We start from the raw sequence: 19688 nt of genomic DNA, 5'->3' as shown, positions 1-19688 counted from the left end.
TATGGTTTTGAAAAAATGTTAGCGGGCTATAAAGGGCGAGAACATGCATATTGATTTGTGGCCGCTGTGTGGCCTGTTTTCCTTGTGCTCTCACGTGAGACTTCTCACAGTAACAGCTCCTGTGTTCTGCAACAGGCAGCATTAAAGGAAAAAAGAATGAAGATTTTGTTTCTTGAACATGAGATGAGAGTGAGGTACTGATATGAGAATAAATCCAAGAGTCTTCACTGAAAAAGCCCGCATTCAGAACAACGCATATAGTTTGCTACTTCCCGTGGCAAACAAACTTGGGCTGGGGGAGCACAGTGCATATACCGCGTTGTCTGACATGCACAGAAGCTGGAAAAGGACTGAGAGTTGGTAGGCCGAGGACCACCCTGGGCAGAGGGAGGACAGAGTTTGGGAAATTTCTCACTGTATATATTTTTATGCTTTTAGGTTTTCTACCATTTTATAATATTACCGGTTTAGGTCACTAACTACAATTTAAATTTTAAATAATTTTAAATAAATTCTTAATCTTAAATTAAATTTTAAACAAACGGAACTTTTTCATTCTATGACTGCACTGTGACATCTCTTTTTTAATTTTAAACAATCACTGCTTCAAAATGCTTTTTTAAAATGCATTTATGGAGCCTGATAATACCATGGAGTGATGCCCCTGCCTGCCTCCTTGGGGAAAAGCTGTTCAAGCTCCATGGGCCTCCCATTCCCACTAAAACTTAGTACTTAGTGTTCAAAGGGCTGCAAAGCTGTCCATGGTACCTGACTCCATCTCACAACCCTTTTCCTCTGTCATTTTACTACTCTCATTTTACGCATTTTACTGCGCTTCCGGCCCCTTACTCAACCCTCATTTCTCTTGCTTTCCGGTGAGCTCTTGACTTGCCAAGGGCGTTTCTCTGGGGCCCTGTCCACCTCCCGTTTTAGGTCAGAAAGCTTCCCCCTCAGGTATCTATGTGACTCAGTGTCATCTTCTCAGTAAGGCCCACCGAACCACCCCATTTCAAACTGCACGCCGTCCCACACTCCTCAGCTTCTCCCCAGCTTCTCTTTCATCTTTAAATAAGCCAACAGAAAATCGTCTGGCCTCTTGAAAATAAAGCAAGGACTTTTGCCTTGATGCTCCATAAATATTTGTTGAATAAATGAATAATGAATGAAACTCAATGTACCCAAAGTAGAACTCCTTTCTCCTCTGCGCAAGCCTCAAACACACCAATTCCCCCAAACCTAGCCTTCTCCCTTTATTCCCTGCCCCTACACGTATCACTATCATCTGAGGCCGGAACCCAGGAGTCAAACTCATCTTCCCCCATTCCACCCCATTGAGCTAATGAATCCCCTACCTCTGTCAATTCTCTCTTCTTGATAGCTCTCAGTTTCACCTCCTCCTTCTACTTTGACTTTCGGGATGGTCTCTCACTTGGCCTGGGGTAAGAGCCCCCTAACTGTGTTGCATCCTATCCCCAGGCAGGAGAGCCTCCAACCTGTGGCTCCCTGCCACAGACACCACGCGGTAATCTGACCACGGTGCTCGCCTAGGACGAGCGCTTCAAAACTCCCCATTATCTATGAAACTGCCTTTTCACTATTGTTAGAATCTCCCAGAGACATTTTTAACATGGGTCCCACCATAACTATATCAAGCCACTTACATCACCCCCAGGAATTCTAAGAATCTCTGATCTACAAGGTCTACTCTAAACCTCTGCCGATGACATACAAGGCTTTTTATAATCGAATTTTACCAGCAGCCTTTGAGCCGCATTTCTCCTGCCTCCAGATACACTTGTACTGAGCACGTAATTTGCTACCCTGCTATTCTGCCATCTTTGTCTTTCTGCGTGTCCTCACTCACCTGGCCATGTCCCTGTGCATTACTTCTAGTTTGTGGAAAGCATTGCACTTGTCTGTTCTCCTCAGGGGCTTCTTCCCTCACACTCCTGTGTGCCCCGTACTTTCCTCGATTATAGCAGTTGGCTATAGTGCTGGGCATGAAAATACTTGTTGACAATGACTGTTCGAAATCAATTACCCAGCTATTCAATAAGTTACAGTTTCTGCAATCATCAAACAAATCACTCATTTTTTCCTTTTGAGGTCCAATTCGATTAGGCAATGTTAGAGCAATCAGTCAATGAACACACTCCACCTATACAGCCATATCGTGGAGATACAGGGGCACCACAATGAATAGAACAGGCAATAAGGAGAGCTGTAATCTTTCTGCTGGCAGAGGGTCTTGCTTTCAATTCGGAAACACACACACACACACAGACACACACATCAGTGAAGCACAGTAAGTGAAGGTTTGCCTGCACTTTAAGAACTCTATGACTGTATTTTACCCCAATGTAACATAAAAACAGCTATAAAACCCTAAGCTTTGCGTGAATACACAATATATTTTTCCTAAGAGTGTTTTAAAATCCATTTTGAATTTTTCTTAAATAGAAAGGAGTACTATACAAAAATGAAAACCAGACCATGAGAAAACGTACTGCGATTGTGAGCAACGGCCTTATATTCACTTCAATCCAGTGACTAGCTCTTTGGAACTGATGTACAAAGAAATACCGAAGTGTGGATTACTATGATTTTCCCAAAAGGAAAATAAAACGAGAAGTAATTCATTAGCAACGGTTGAAAGTGAACTGGATGTTTGCAAACAGAAAACTCAGACAAGGATGCACGCAGCGGTCTAAGCCCTAGAGCCCCATTAGAGTCGCTGACGTGGGAGGCTTCAGACGCGGCCAGGCTGCAGGCCTCCCCTGCGAGAGGTTCCGATCCTCTGGGTCAGAGGTGGGTTTCAGCAGCAGGACTTCTCAAAGTGCCCAGCAGCCTCCACGGTGCGGTCAGGCTCGAGACCCTCTACATCAGCACCTTCCCCCACCTGTCCTTCAAAGAGCACCTGCACTAAACTCTTCCCAGTCAATGTCATTTCTTTCCCAGGAAGGGAGAAAAAGGAATATGAACGCTGTTAGCTGGGAAATATTAGTAACACTGGACAGTTAGATCAGAATTATTGTGTATCAAGCATTATTCTAAGAGCTTCTAAAACACTGACCTCTTTATTCCTCACCGTGGCTCTGGACGGGCGGCACTACTGTATGCCATTTAAAGTAGCTACAGTGGCAGAGGGCTCAACACGGCCGGATATCTTCCCGGGGATGCCACGGACCTCGACTCACTCAATCGTCACAAGAGTTCTCCGGGGTAAGTACTGTCCCCACATCCCCTCGACAGATGAGGGAACAGAGGCTCAGAGAAGAAGGACTTGTCTAAGTGAGTGAACAGCAGAGCTGAGATGTGAAGCGGGGCGCTCTAGCTCCAGGCTTCATGAAAAAACAAAATCCCAGTGCTCTGTGCTATGCAGCAGCCTCAAAATATATGAACATGCGCTCACGTTGCTCCACGTGGCTTTCTCTCTCTCCTCTTCAGAAGACAGTAAATCAAAGGGGAAGATGCCCATTTAAGAAAACCGAAGTAAGAATCATTTGATTCTAGTTCCAAGACAGGCATCACGCACTGCTGGATCCAACTGGAGTTTTCATGACTTAGAATAGAAAGGAATTAAAGATGGTGAAGACAAGAAACCCAATTCTCTATGCGTCATGAAAGCAGGAGACTGGTTAGAAGCCAGAACCCTCCTCCCATGAGCCCCATGAGGACAAGCAAGACCCCTGAGCCTTTGCTGCTCAGAGAAAGTGCTAAGTAAACAGATTCGAGCCAGTGAAGTCATCTGGCTACGTAAGATGTGTGGTGGCTGAATTCTATAGCACACTGTTTTCAACATTTTTAACACTATTTTGTCATGTATATTAAATGTCCTTATTTCACAGAAAATTGATTTCTATACAATAGAACATCGGATGATTAAAATGTCTTGTTTTTTTTATCAAAATGTTGATCTTTCAGCCCTGGCTGGTGTGGCTCAGTAGATTGAACGCCAGCCTGCGAGCGAAAGGGTTGCCAGTTTGATTCCCAGTCAGGGCACTTCCCTGGGTTGCAAGCCAGGTCCCCAGTAGGGGGGCGCTCAAGAGACAACCACACATTGATGTTTCTCTCCCTCTCTTTCTCCCTCCCTTCCCCTCTCTCTAAACATAAATAAATAAATAATATTTTTTTAATGTTGATCTTTCAATATTTTAATATACGCACACAAATGTCACCATAAAATTAAATATGTATAGAATAAATTGAATAAACATGCAATTTTATATAATTTATAAGATGCTTATATAATTATTATGTTTATGGAAACAGACATTTCTAGTATCAGCTCAGTAGCTAGGTAACCACTTTGCTAACTTGAGGCCACATCAGAAGGCATTCTTTGGGCCCTGACTCTATTCCTCAGGGACACAAGGAACATAACTTTCAAAATTATAAATGGTGAGTAAAGATGTTACAATCTCAAAAAATTAAGACATCCATTTCATTAATTACTTCCAAACGGTGCCTGCTGAATTGTTCTGAAATATTATTTTGATTCAGTTAATTTAGAAACTTGTAACATACTTATTGTACCATAAATGTCCAACATCATTGCAAAAAAGGGTCACATTAAATGCTACATAATGACTCAAACTGATTTGTGTGCAGTTAACTAGAGAATTGTTTAATATGACTATAAATGAAGAGAACACCAGAACTCGGAGAAACTGTGGCCCCTCAGTATTTAGTTTTACTCAGGTTGTCCTGCGGTTCCCTGATATCAAACAATGACTCCTGTGACTCGGGACACTGATTTTTTAAAATTTCAGTTAAATTTATGTTTAGCTCAAGTACCTTATTTCAAGTTATAACTTTGTGCAAAAGTACATGCTCTAATCAAAGTAAAATGGAGTATGTTTATATGATAGATTTCTTTGGATGGTGAGCACTGATTCAGTAGGTAGAAAAGAGATTGAAATAAATGTTTCTCAAAACAGCCGTTTGGAGACCAAGACAAAGAAAGTGGCAGTAGAAAATTGACTTGGAATCTTTTCAGAAAATTAGAATCCTTATGCTCAAACATGGAGAGCATCCAAAGTTTATAAACTAGTATGAATATTTGTGTTATCACGGAGCTTATTCCATAGTGCATAAAAGCATCATACAGACTTAGCATCTCTCACAACAGCTGGAAACCGTCTCCTTGGAGAGCACTCACGGTCACCATCCAGGGCACAGGGCATCGGTGCACAGTGGAAACGAACCAGCTGAGGCTGCACCATAGGGAAAACCAGGCTGTGTTTCTCCTTCCCTCGGAATGCAGTTTTATTTCGTACAGGCAAGGAAACAGTGTGGTAGAAAGGAAATTTCCTAAAACCCATGCATGATGATTTCATCTGACAACTGGAACGGGGGGAGGAGGTGTGAGAAGCTCACTGCCTTTAGTCAAGTTAAAAACTAAATACACTGAATCAGAACCAAGGAAAGAGTTTTGAAAGACTGAATTTTAGAGCAAAATTCCAGAGTGATACATTGCCGTAGATATGAATACACTTCTGCACAAACCATGTTCATAACACAGTAAAATTAGCACTGCAGAAGAGGGAAGCCCGTAAGGAGGAGGGAGGAGCTGAAGTGACGTGCCCCAGCCCTGTAAGAACGGCACATACATTTGAGCCTTGATGGCTATGTTATGAAGAACTTACACGTACTCAGATTTTTATGATGTAACTCTCAGGTGTTACAAGCCCAGGGAAACACTTCCAGAATGTATCCTTTTGTGGAGTGATGGAATTTTCTAGGGTGTTTACAACCTTTAGGGGGCCAAGACTAGACATAAGACATTTTGAACTTAACTCTTTCAAGAATCTAATAAAAATCTGTTTAGTCATAAGAAATGGGTTCCTTCAACCCACAGAGAAATATTTTTTTTGTCAACATGGAGATAAGTTTTCTGCGAAACAACATTTTAAGTAGATGAAATAAAGATATATATTCTGTGGCTCCATTTAACTGCAAACATTAAAAAGGTAAATTCAAAACTATTCTGAGAATGTCTCTTAGATAGATGAAATGCAAAACTCCTTAATAGGGAAAAGAATCATTGTAGTTAAAATTATTTTAATGCTTGAGTATAAGTGACCCTACTAAAACAAAAATGAAAAAAAAACCCCAGGACTTCCAGTACTGCTAAGACACAGGCTGAAAATGAATCACATAAACAAATTTTTAACAATGGGGCCTTCCTAGTTATTTACTAAAAGCATACAAGTACATTACATATATATTTCTAGTTATTTAGTCAAAATATGTAACTATATTATATACATTTCTAGTTATATAGTAAAAACACAGAACTATGTAATAGAACACAGCATTCTCACAGTCAAGTTTCAAAAAATTATTTCTTCTGTAAATTATTTAAAATGCACATTGCATTTTCACTGGAAAAATCACCTCATTTTTTCTAGAGACTATTTGAAAGAAATTTGCAACATGTGGATTATCTGGTCCAAACTATGAAGATGTTTATGGCTACCTGAACCCCTTAAAATAAACATCCAAGGGGAATTAAATGGGCAAAGAGTTACAATAAATGTTAACATAAAACATACAAGGGGAACCTCACGAACAACAATAGGACATGAAGCGGGACTGAAGACCGCTCAAGTCATCAAAAAACAAAAACAAAAACCCTTCCAACTCTCCCGGGCCTGCCAGGCTGCGGGAGCTCAGACAACTAGGAAAACAGCAGCCACGGCGGAGCTCGACCGCAGCTGTGAACGTAGCCCACAGTAGGGCCCGATCAGTGCTAACCTCGCAGAGTGAAGGGAATACTTCTCACGAACATTTAGGAATTCTTCTGATACAATCTGAGATATAAGTGAGTTTAAGAGCAGCCCGCTAAGTCTGCTGATTATGAACACCAGCCACACCCTCGCACACCCTTGCACACTAGCTATTTGCACCTGCAGGCAGAGGAGGGAGACTCTCAGTTCTGACCCTGCAGAGGTCTCAGGCCCACAGACACCCAGCCGATCTGGGTGAGGCTCAGCAGCAACCACAGGGGTCTTTACCGGGCGGAGGGCCGGCTGTTCCCGGGCCCCACGTGTGATCTGGGTGCACACCCGTGAGCTCTGGGAACAACAGGGTGGCCTGCGGTGAGCCCGTCAATCTCCCGAGAACACTGTCCACGTGCATCTGAGATTTGTTTTATTTTATCATTAAAAGCATAGGACAAAGGAAAAGTCGCCGGAGTTGAAGGAGGAGGAAACAGAGCAAGAGGCCGACAGGAAAGACCAATATCCCCAGACTCCGGACCTCACCGTGAGACCTGAAGCTGCACATCCTTCCCTGAGACACCCGGAGGGACTTGGCCAGGAGCTGCGGGGCCGCCGCGAGGGTCGCGTCCCTGAGAGCTGACCGCAGAACGGGCACTGCCGACTCCCGGCCCTGCTGGCAAGTCTGGAGAGACTCAGAAGAGGGGCCGTGGGTTTGGCAACTAATCTAGAAATCCAGACACTAATGATTTGTTAATGGAGATACAGTGCAATCTGTTTCATATTCCTTCATGATGTATAGTAAATACTCTCTTGTTAAATATTTTCCTTCCTGTCTTCTTCAGATCGGATAGTTACTACTGTAATATGGTGTTCAAAGACTGAAGCAAATATTTGTAATTCATGTCTTAAACACTCTTCCTGAAACATACTGGTTTCTCTTTCTTTGCTAAAAAACCTTCAACTTCATTCTTTAACTGAAAAAAAAACTGTACGCTGTTTTGATACAGCTGAATCAATGAATCCGTATGATATATCGTATAGTGCATGATCTATTCAGCCTTGTAACAAAAGTAGTTAACACCTATTGATAATTTACTGGGTGCCAGACACTGTGTTAAGGGCTTCACATGGATCATTTCACCGTTTCACTTAATCTCCAAAATCTCTGAGGTAAATAGTGTTATAATTTCTACACTCAGTTCAACTGAACAAGGCTCAGAGAAGTAACTTACAAAAGACAATGAAGCTAATACATAGTAAAGTGGTGACTCACCCCAAGTTCAAGTTTATATCCTTCTCTCTCTCTCTCAGCATTGTGCTTAATTGTATATACAACACAGAGAAAGGAGACCTCAACTAAGCAGTAAATAAGAATACTAAAAGATTCCTATGTTTTATAAAAACTACAATTTATATTCCAGAAAAGCTACATCATCTGTGTATTTTCATATTTTGTCCAATTCTCTTCCTACAAGGTCTGCAAGCCTGTTCATCACTCTTTAAAAGATACAATTCCATCATGAATATATTTCATCTACTCAAACTCAAACATTGTGAGCATGTCCATAAGAGTGCTGTTAACTCTGCAAGAACTTTTACTGGGAGAAAAAGCCAAACAAAATCCTGAACTCCATGAAAGATACACTAAAAGACATTCAAAATTTTAAGAAAGTTCTGTCACAGATGGTCCTTTTCAAAGAAAGACGGAAACAAAGTTACTGATCAACTTCACACCTTACTCTGTTAGCAGATGTGAAATCGCACCCTTACTAAGGATGCCAGCCCAGAGGGGAGCTGGTAACTTTTTCCATGTAATCTGAACCCTAGAGTAGAGGAGACGAACACCATTTCCGCCAATCGGAAAGCCTCAGTTTGGCTCTGCCCAACCAGCCTACTCGGTGTCTCGTAAACACGGAACGCACCCTAATATAAAAATGCTTAGGTGTGATTTAATTGTATATCTATCTTTACCACATTTATTAATAATGTTGCTTATTATATTCCTAAGTAATAAAATTCCCCACCATTCTTTTAGAGAAGACATTGAAATTCTGCATTAGGATTAAACCAATGCCTCCACTAAGATAAATATTGCATAATTTTATCCTTTAAACGATGAGATTCCAAGACAAAATAAATTCTATTCAATTGCTCAGCAAAACATCAAGTCTACATTCTGGAAGAGTATTCCTTTAGAAAATATTTTCCATTGCTAAAAATATGTAGAAATGGTTTTTCATACAGATTCTGAAATCAGTAGAGGACAAGGATGGGTCTAAAATTCAAAGGGACAGTGGAAAGCCAATAAAACTATGGTAATCATAAAGTTCCACCCAGCAAGACTTGGAGTCCCTATTGTTTGTCTCTTCATTTACATCAGCTTATGAAAGTTCTAAGTTTCCACAACTCTAACAGAGTGCCTATGTCATAAATAAAACATGAAATCAATTCTTGAGATCAATGAGATCAAAACAAGAATTGATCTCAAAACATGAGCTCAATTCTTGAGATCAATTCATTAAATCAATGCAGGTCACTGGCGCATAGTTTACTCTCGTAACATGAATGGGGAGGCTGCTTTGTAAGGGTTGTACCTTCTCGGCAGAGTCAATGAAAACTTGAAGGGCGGGACACAAACAAAAGGCTTTTTAAAACTTTGTATGTGATGGTAAGGCAACAAGGTATCAAGTAAAATAATAACTTTCCCATTTTATTTTTAAATATGAATGATATTTTTTACTCATCCATATGGATTAAGCCAGCAAAATAATATCCACATGTAAACAACCCACTGGATGTGTTTTCTGCATTGAGTTTGGTTTGTTTTTTCTTTTTGCCTCCCAGTTAGTATTATTGAGTTAGCCAAAAAGTCCATTTAGTTTTTTTCCATAATATAAAAAGACACATTTTTTTCATTTACACCAACACCTGTATTGATTTGGATATTTTGAGTACGTCATCTATCACCCAAGTGATATAACGTTGATTGTTCTCAATGTTTCGATTTGATCAAAATCAACTTCAACTGCTTTACCCGCCATGGACCATCGTCCAGCTGGAAATCTCCAGCACGAAACTTCGCAAACCACCTTTGACACGTTTGATCAGTCACAGCACGTTTTCCCTACACTGCACAAACCTTTTTTGCATTTCAGTTGCATTTTTGCCTTCCTTGAAATAATAAAGCATAATATGCCCAAAATGTCACTTACTTACTTCCATCTTCAGTACTAAAATAGATACACAAAAATTCACCAATTTTGATAAGACTTTTTTAAAACACACTGATACAACAGCTGTCACAATACAATCAAACAAAAGTGTTTGGAAGGAAGTTAAAGACAACTAAGTGCTATAGAGCCATCGTATGGAAAAAAACAAATGATCTTTTTGGCCAACCCAATATATTAAATAGTGAAATACAAATCTTTTCCAGTCATTTTATGCTAAATCACCTTTCTAAAAAATATAATATGCTTCCATAAAATTATACTATAAGAGGTAGCTATAAAGCAGTTTTATAAAATAAAAACTATAATTTTCCTTATCGAAATGAATGAGGTATGCAATAATTTTAAGTTTGCATACTTCATGTTCCAAATAACTAGTTCTCAAATAATTTTTACTTTCTGTAATAAATATGAGGACTATTTCCCCACAGGGTAAATACCATAAATTAGAAAAAGACAAAAGCAAAATTCACCAAGGTGAGATTAAACTTCCAAGTGAAAAATGAGTGAGACTGTGTGATCTGCAGGGATAAGGACCTCCCGGGCAATACAGGGGCGGGCAAAAGCAGGCCTGCCATGGTGGGTACACGAAACACGGACTTTATTCTTGCGTTACCTATTAATTATTGTACTATTTGTGTGTATTAGAACTGTAAGCCTGCTTTTGCTCACCCCTGTATATTTTCACAAAATATTTCTTCTATACTAAGAGACATGCAAATTTGAAAAGTAAACGAGTTATCATTTACGAAGGTGTGCACAGGGTAGCTAACATATATTACACTCCAACTACTTGAAAACTAAGCTAGAAAACTGCAATACACTCCTTAAGTGTTTAATCAGTGTTTACTAAGATTATCTTTTGGGAAAACTATTTTTTGAAAAAATTGTATTTCACTTAAAAACCGATTTCTGAAGGAACACGATCTCAGAGTATTTCATAAAACTAATCACTGTAATTACACAACAGTTCATAACTCAGGTCATTTAAATAGTGGTTGCTGTTCAGAAAACAGAGTAAGGGCAGACATAAGCAACCTCTAGGGACCCAATCAAGATATCAAGCAGTTACGTAACATCTTCAGAACTACTGTTTTTCTAGATCACTCATTCATTTAAAATTTTGTGAATAAATCAATCATAAGTGGTATATTGGTTATGAGTTAACTTTTCCTGTGCTTTAAAGAAATACATGTTATATTTCCACATGCAAATCTTCAAAGCAACTTCAGATTTTAACTATCTGAGGGAAAACAAATACAATGACATAGCTAACCAAAACATCAACAACCAACAACAAAGTACCAAATGCTAAGAGCTGCAGCCCCAGAGAAGCATGCCTCTGGTGAGAGAGAGGAAGTGGGTGCCCATGTGTATAGACACCAATAAAACAAACACGGGGGAGAGCATCCTGCAGAGATGGGACCGCCCCTCTAGGCTGCTGGTCAAGGCTGAAGGGCGTGGCCAGGCTGATGAGAAAACCTCAGGCAGGCCTTCGCTCTGATCAGAAAGCTGTGTCCCGCCGTCCCCTGAGTCCGTGACCAGCTGTGTTGTCATTCTCAAGCAAGTGCCAAGACAGGGAGAGAACACGCAGGACCGATCGCTGCCCGGACTGTACAGAGGCATGCACCTGTCACAGGCCGGCATCGTCATCACAGCTCCTCTTACCTCATAAGACCAGACACACTGAGTCCCACCAAACCGCCGGACACACCTTCCCACTTCCACGTCTTCGTGCGTCGTGTACATTTCTCCCAGGCATTCGCCAATATGCGGCACCATCCTCCTGAGAACCTCCCGGCTGAAGATCATCCCGGGGCCCCCCATACAGAAGTTCTCCCCAGGCTCCAGGCCCAGCTTTCCCAGTTCTTCAACATTGCCCAGGCCAGTCTGGCCCAGGTACAGGGGCTTGCTGCTATTCAGTGACCTGAGAAACTCTTCCAACTTGTCACCTGCAAAGAGAAAGGCAACAATCACTCCTTCTCCTAATTTCATCATCACTTAACTTCCAGTATGGTGTGTGAACTCCCCACAAGTCTTAAACCATACAAGAGAAAAAGTTCTCTGAATATTCTATTATTTAAAAAATACTAAACTATAGTTATTAATTAAATCATAATAAAATGATATCAACCTTGTAGTCAAGGTCATTGAAAAACCTCAATAAGTCTTATAATCATCAGATTTTTTTCAAGTTGAAGTACGGATAAGGAGAATAAAGAGGTTTCTTAGCATGTTTTAAGTAATGATAAACTTCCCACACATATTAAATATTGATATTTAGCATTGACTGGCAGAGTGTTAATACCCAATAATTATTTTTCTACTGACAATTGATTTAACTTAGTGTTTTGTCCTTAACTTGCCTTGAAATTTAAATTTGGAACTTGGGAAAGCACCCTTTTAAGAAAAATAAACATTTGTAAAAAACGAAGGAATAAAATTGGTTCACTTATAGCTTGTGAGTTCATCAGGAAAAGCAATTTAAAATCAGCTAACACAGTTCCAGAGCATCTGATATTCCAGCCCATGATGCGTTGGAGGAGCAGCCAGCTTCCTACACTCCCATCAGTGCCTTCACCGTCATTAGTGATGAGCACAGCACCTTCATCACTCTCTGGGTCCCATGCGCCCCTCAGACCTCAGCGCGTTTCAGCTGACTGTTACTGGGTTCTTAACACAAAATGCCTTTCATCCTTAATAGAAATGGAAAGAATATGGCATTTCCACGTTCTAAAGGACAATCTTCCACAGCACTAAGAGAAATGCTTGTTTTTCCGTGAGCCCTGGGAAAGGCACTACTGCCTGGGTGGGGGGAGCGCATGCGGAGACAGGAAGGAAGCAGGGGCTGCCTGCGCTCCTTCAAGAAGCTGGGAGACCAGGTGTGCACAGGGAGACCTCCGCTCCACACAGCCTCTCCTTCCCTTGCGTCCCTCTCCATCCCTGCAACGGGCTGGACTGGAAAGATTCACTCCAGCTCTCAGGAACTTCATGCTGAGTTTAGAAATGTCTGCCCAGAGCCACCCACACTCAGGGTGAAGGGCCGCGCCTCTTCAAAAAGCTGACAAAGTTTGCTGCTGCTGTGGCTGCGCGTGGCCTGGGGGACTTCCAGCCTCTGCTTACTGCCGCAGCCACCAGGATGGACTGAAGGACCCATTCTGGGGTGGGCTGGCGCAGCTCGGAACTCCTAGGGTCTGAACAATTGGAGGGCTCGTCTCTTTCCTCCTACCACCAAATCTGACAATACACCCATCGCCTGGGGGGGTTCATTGAGGTGTGATGGGGGTGTTGGGAGGAGCTTGGCGCTGCGCTGTAAAAGCTGGAAGGAGCTGTGCCTGGGGGATGCTCTCGGGCTCCCAGTTCCTGGCGGATCTTGGGAGAGGGAAGGAAACGCTCAGGGGAGGGTCCGGGGCAGGGAAGACGTTTCCTCGACCTCCCCAGTCCCGAAACTGCCCCAGATCCGTTTAGAACAAAAAGACAGGGAACAAAGCGAGAACCTCGATCTCCAGCCAGGCTCTCGCCCGCGTGCAGCATCTTCCCTCCCTCCGCCGAGGACACGCCCCTCTGGACCGACTTGGGAACCCGCCACCACCCGGGTCTTCCGGAGCAGGGCAGAGTGGGATCAGCCCTGTATCGGATCCTAAGGTGCCTGCTTCTCCTCTCCCCCATCCCGTACAGAGCCGGGCTAAGCGCTGGGCAGAAACCAGAACGCGAGTGTGAGGAAGGCGGATAAAACCCGGCAGGTGTGAGGAGAGCCCAACCCTCAGGAAAGGAGGAGGAGCGGGGCGCACTAGGGGTGGCTGGGGTTCGAGGGGTGGGGACTGCGGGCTGGGGGCCGCGGGAGCCTGGAGCACGTGCTGGCAGAGAAGCACCACAGGGGGGTGGGCAGGGGTTGGGGTTGGATGCAGAGAAAGGAGGCGGGCAGGCGGGGCACCAGGGGCTGGGAGGTCACCTTTGATGTAGACATCGTCGTCGGCGCGCATGAACCACTCATACTTGTCCAGGTAGTGGTCGTGCATGTACTTGATCATCATGAATGACTTTTTCTGGGGAGGGTAGGAGTCGTCCACCCCCGGCAGCTCGATGACAGGCAGGGGTGGCGGGGGCCGGCCAAGCCCGGCGTTGGGGGGCTGCTGGCTGGAAAAGAACTCCACGCGGCCGGGGATGAAGCGCGCCCAGGTCCGCTGCACCGCCAGCGCACGGCTGCTCAGGTACTTCTGCGCGGTCATCACCCCCACGTACAGGAAATCTCGGGGTCGGGAGCTCGGGACGGCGGCGCCCCCGTCCCCGCTGCCGTTGTGACTACTCCTCGGCCGGCCGCCTCTCTGTCGGCCAGCCGCGCCCCCGTCCTCCTCCTCGGGCTCCCCCTCCGCTGTGGGGCCGCCGGGGAGCCCCGTCCTGGCTTCGGGCTCGCGTCCTCGCCGCCTCTGCTGCAGCGGAGGTGGCTGCTGCCAGGGGCTGCTCCGAAAACTGGTTACCCCAGCTACGGGCTCAGCCAGCTGAGGCCCTTGGAGCTCCGGGCGCACAGGGGGCGGTGACTGCTCCGGCCGCGGCTGGGGCTGAGGCTGGGGAAGCGGCTGCTGCGCGCCCGGGCCAGCGGCCGAGCGGCCGTAGTAGGAGCAGATGCTGGAGCCGCGTCTCTTCCTCTCGCTCAGCTCGGCCACTCTGGGGGCGATGAGCCAGGACGCGGCTGTGAAGCCCAGCACCAGCCCCAGTGCCACGCTGACCCACGGGCGGCGGGAGCGCACGGCCATCGCGGCTGCCCGGCGCCGACGCTAGCGGAGCGGCCACGGCGTGCGCGCGGGTCCGCAGGCTCACACCCGCCCCGCCTGCGCCTCGGAGCCCGGAGCCCCCAGCCCCCGCCGCTGCCCGCCGCCCAGGCGCCCACGCCTTCTGGGGCTCGGAGCGCTCCCGGTGCGCAGCCCGCCGTGGGTAGCAGTGGCCGCCCACAGTGCCCGCTCCGCTCTGCGTCGGGGGCTTCCGAGCGAGGGCTGGAGTGAAACTTCTCCCGGCGGCGGCGGCAGGGCGAGGAGCCGCAGGAGGAGGTGGAGCGGCAGCAACCCGTCCGCTCCTCGGCTGCCACCCTGTCACTGGCGCGCCGGGGCCCTCCCTCCGCCCTCCTCCCCGAGTCCCCGCCCTCGCTCCCCGCCCCCCGCTGCCCGCCGCCGCCGGGCTCGGGTCTGGCCCGGAGGAGGAGCCGCAAACGCCGCGGCTGCCAGCCGCGGGGGGCGCGGCTGCGGAGTCTCCCCGTCCCCCGCCCTCGGACGCCCCCGCCCGCGCCCGGGTCTGGAGCCGGCCTCCCCTCCGGAAGGAAACGATCCCGGTCGGGCCGCCTCCGGCTTCCAGCGCCTACGCCCCCTCGTCCCTCCTCCCGAGTCCCTGACTCTCCGTCCCATTTCCCGTCCCGTCCCGCCCCTCCGCCAGCCTCGCGGCGCCGGCCTCCGGGGGCTCCGCTGCCCTCCTCCCGGCGCGCCGGCTCCGCTGACCTCATCGGCGGAGCTCGGGTCCCTGAACCTCGGGCGAGCGCCCGCGTCTCCCCCGGCTCGCCTCCCCCGGCCCACAGCCCGTAGGCCCCGGCTTCCCGTTTCTGCCCCACCCAGGTCGGCCCTTGCTCCTCTCCGCGTTTTCGGTCCTTTTCAGGTTTCTCTCTGGACTCCTCGTCCCGCTCACTGCTCAGGAAACCAACTGTCCCATCTCAGCGCCCCCCATCCCCAACTCCCGGGCCTTACTGCACCCCCGGTCCCCACCTGCATCCTTCACCGCCTCTCTACAGAAGCGCCGTTGTCACTCGGGGTCTCGCCTAAGACAATCTCAGAAGCATAGGACAGACCTCACCCTAACAGGCTGGGGAAGATCATGGAGAGTGGGGCTCCACCCCATAAAGATCACAAATGCTCCATGTGCCCCACCTGCTGCGTTAGGAACTATGGGCCTGCCCAGGGCTCCCCTCCCCACCTCTCCCACTGGCCTCTGGTCTAGAAGTGAGAGCCACGAACCATCGCCAGTCTTGGGGCGACACTGGCTCAGCAAGACCTGAGAAAGGGGAGCACGTTATAGGACCAACACCCGGAGGGTTGTTACCGCCCCACCGCATAAGGGAACCTCATCAGAAAATAAAATGTATTTTTTTCTTGTGTACAAACCATTTTATTTTTTAAGACAATGACAGGAAATGTTTTACCTCTCCAATTAGGGAGGTAAAATCTCCAGCAACAGAATTTTTGAAAAATAATGTTAAACTGTATTGGCCAAAATCATTGAACGTCACATTATGAAATTACCTGAAGGAAGACATGTGACAGTTTGAAGAAGGGAGCTTTGAACAACTCTCTCTCCAGGCACCGAGAATCTAACTGTAGTCCGAGGTGCATTTGGCATCCAAACCCTTTCCTCTTCCTCAAACGTCAGTCGCCTGTCTGCCCATCAAATGCAAAGGGGTGGTGTGCAAGGGCATCAGACGTGGGGCTCCGCCCAGCCAGGCGCGAGCAGCGTCCCCGTCCCCCGAGCAGCAGGCCCGCCCGGAGCCCCAGGGGAGCTTCTTTCCACACTAGTCACTGGCAGTGCCCCAGCCGGCTGGCGTCTCACTAAGTGCCCCGTCTCTGCACCAGAAGCTCCTCTTCCACGTCCAGGTCTTGCCCAGGAACGCTTGGGGACACTGACTATTGGACTCTTTCTCCAAGCTTAATTTTAGTCAGAATGCAACACTAATCCAGCAGGTCCCCTCTAATTCAAAAATATATCTTCCCAAGGACACTTTACACTTTCTGGACGAGTGCTGTTCAATAGAACTCCTCCTTGATGGGAATTCCCTTTGTCTGAGCTGCCCAATAAGGCAGCCTCTGGCCGTGCACGGTTATGGAGCACTTGGAATGCGGCTGGTGTGATAGAAGAACTGATTGCTCAGCTATACTGAATTTTTGTTAACTTTGACTGAAGTGGCCTTGGTGGCTAGGAGCTGCTGTGGTGGCCAGCACACTGTCAGAGGAACTCCATACCATCTGGTCCCCGCACACCAGCGTACTCTCCCCTGCAAGGCCCTGCCAGGCTTTCCTGGGATGGGGGCCGTTCATGCGGGTGCTCTACAAAATCCCTCGTTCGCAAGGGACACCCATAACCCACTCATCAACACTTATGACACTTTGGTAGAAAATTAACTTCCTTCCTTCTTTTATTCAACAGATGGGTGTTAGAGATGAAGCATTCGACAAGGAGGAAGGCTCTGGACTTGGAAATGTCAACGAGATACTCACTGTCACCCACCGTGAAGGTTACAGTGCAGTGGAGAGCCAGACACTGACCGCCACCCGACCAAACGGACGACAGTGGTGACCAATGATGTGCAGGGACAATGCAGGCCGTTCCCTGAGGGCGGTTGTCTGAGCTTCTGATCTGGTCTGGGAGTGGGGGGGCGGGTTGTATACAAGGCAATCTGATGAAAAGCGTTGAAATGATGTTCTGTACTGGCCAAGTGACGTTGAGAAGGTTATTTAAGTTATCCGAGCTGTAGATTGCTCATCTGTAAGGATCTTCTTGTGAGCATTTATCAGGGTGTATATACATAAGTGCTTGGCACACTGTCTAGTTTGTTGTAGGCACTCGGGAAATGGTAGTTCTTCTCACTTACCAATCTCTTCCTTTATCATAAAATCTCTTAGATTTAACCTAATTTTTTTTGTGATATTTCATCCCTTCATTTATTTAACAAATATGTATTTATTTGCATTGCTAGACACTATTCTAGAAAAAAGCAGGAAAAGGAACAAAGACCTTGACTTCGCGGGGGTTATGTTCTCCTGAGGAGAGATTACCCCCCTGTGTACAGGCCGGGCTGTCAGTGTGTTGAAAAATAGAGTTAGTGGGTGTGTACGGGTACTGGAAGCCACATAAAATTGATTGTTCAGAGAAATTCTTTCTGATAATTTTAGCAGAAAACAGAAGGAAGTGAGGAAACTCCGCATGAGGATGTCTGAGGGAAGGCTTTCCAGGAAGAGGGAATAGCCACGCCAAGGCGTGGGAGAGACGTGGTGAGTTGAGAACAGCAAAGAGGCCGATGTGGGTTAGAGAGTAGAGGGAGCTGGGGACTAGGGCTTATTTAGGCCAGAGCTGTCCCACGGGGTTGCAACGTGAGCCATGCATGCAGGACACGGAACTCAAATATTTTCTTGGTAGCCACAGTTGTTTTAGGGTGAAATTAAATTTAATAATATATTTTATTCAATTCATCATATCCAAACATTGTCATTCCAACAGGTAGTCAACATCAATCATTAGTGAGAAAATTTATCTTCTTCTCATTATTATGATGTTTTCCATCCATTGTGTAACTAACAGCACAGCTCACTTCAGACAAGTTAGTTTTTTTTAATTCTTTTAAAGATTTTATTTTTAGAGAGAAGGGAAGGGAGGGAGAAACACCCCTGATATGCGAGTTGGGGGCCTAAGGAATCAAACTGAAAACCCTCAGACCACAGGCCAGTTTGCGTCCACTGACCCATACTGGCCGGAGCAGACAAGCGCATCTCGAATGCTGGTGGACATGTGGAACTAGTGTCCCCCACATGGGACAGGGAGTATTTTGAGCCTTGAAGACATCGTGAAGATTTTAGCTTTTATTCTGAGCATCAGTGAAGGTGTTGAGCACAGTGGCGATGGGGCTTTTACCTGCTTTACAAGGACCACTCTAGAGCCCGTGGGAAGAAAAAACTGGATGAAGAGAAGAGCGGAAGCAGAGTAACCATACAAACATTATTGAAGGGGCCCCTGTGGAATAGAAAAGACATATACGGTTTTCTCCCTCCTATACAGCATTTTCCTCATTTGTCATAAGTAGAACAAGGGGAAAGGTTTTTTTCTATGACTTTAATTTTATATTATTGAGATTCTGCTACTATTTATTTGGTATTTTCAAAAGTCAGTGAAGTAATTTTTTCATATTTCAATTTTGAAAATTCCATGAGTTTTGGGGTAGGTTATTTTCTGGCAAATCTCTACCAAGCACTGTTTTTTTATTAAAACAAAGACTAAAGTAATACATTCTAGAAAGAATTTTAGAAAACATTTTCATTTGGACAAAAGGGATGTAAAGAGACAAATTAATACAGAAACTTTTTATCATTGAAGAAAGTAAACATACTAAATGCAGACTGAAGCATAGCTAGGCCTGTACACTGTGTTGGAAGAGAGAATACAGAAATGTAGTTAATTCCAGTGTCACTGGCTAAAATTATCTGATAGGATCGCTGCTCTTGTCTAAACCAGAAAGTTTCAATAGTTATACTTTTGAACCACCTGATAAATTCTCTATGAAGCACTTCAGTAGGTTTTGAGAAAAACAATAAAGCAAAAACTTGTTAAACTGTAACAGTTTCCAGGGAAAAGTGTACAACGGATTCCCTGTCCCCTCTGAATCCTGGAACAGTTTCGCACTTGCCCATATGTGACTCCTGCAGCACGGGAGTCATTGGCCGCCTGCTCGGAGCTGGAGCTGTGAGGACGAGGGATCACCGGACTCCCGGGGAAGCAGGGCTCTCGTGGGGGCTGTGTCCCCGGCCTTGGGACGGCGTTCATGTCACCCACCCGAAGCCAAGTCTCACACACTGAGGGCCATTCACCAGACCGCCCTGCAGGTACTACACCGAGTGTTGGAATCGATTGGAAAGAATTCGCAATAACTGTACAATGACAGAAAAAGGTACAAAAGGGTTTAAATGGGAGGATGTCATAGTTTGATCCG

At 46.0% G+C, this 19688-nt stretch overlaps 1 protein-coding gene across 1 annotated transcript in view; it reads right to left on the bottom strand.

Moving 5' to 3' along the window:
* The window catches only part of CHSY3 (chondroitin sulfate synthase 3), a 243999-nt gene extending 228954 nt beyond the window's left edge, over positions 1 to 15045 (bottom strand). The window contains exons 1-2 of the mRNA XM_053913397.1: positions 13908 to 15045; positions 11624 to 11907 (exon numbers count right to left, since the gene is read on the bottom strand). Coding sequence (XP_053769372.1) covers positions 11624 to 11907; positions 13908 to 14709 — 1086 coding nt within the window. The 5' untranslated portion in view covers positions 14710 to 15045. The remainder of the gene's footprint in view (positions 1 to 11623; positions 11908 to 13907) is intronic.
* Positions 15046 to 19688: the final 4643 nt, after the last annotated feature.

This window comes from Desmodus rotundus, chromosome 10 (genome assembly GCF_022682495.2).
Source record: "Desmodus rotundus isolate HL8 chromosome 10, HLdesRot8A.1, whole genome shotgun sequence".
Taxonomy (NCBI): domain Eukaryota; kingdom Metazoa; phylum Chordata; class Mammalia; order Chiroptera; family Phyllostomidae; genus Desmodus; species Desmodus rotundus.
Note: the sequence above shows the minus strand (reverse complement) of the source record. Positions and strands in the feature narration are given on the sequence as shown.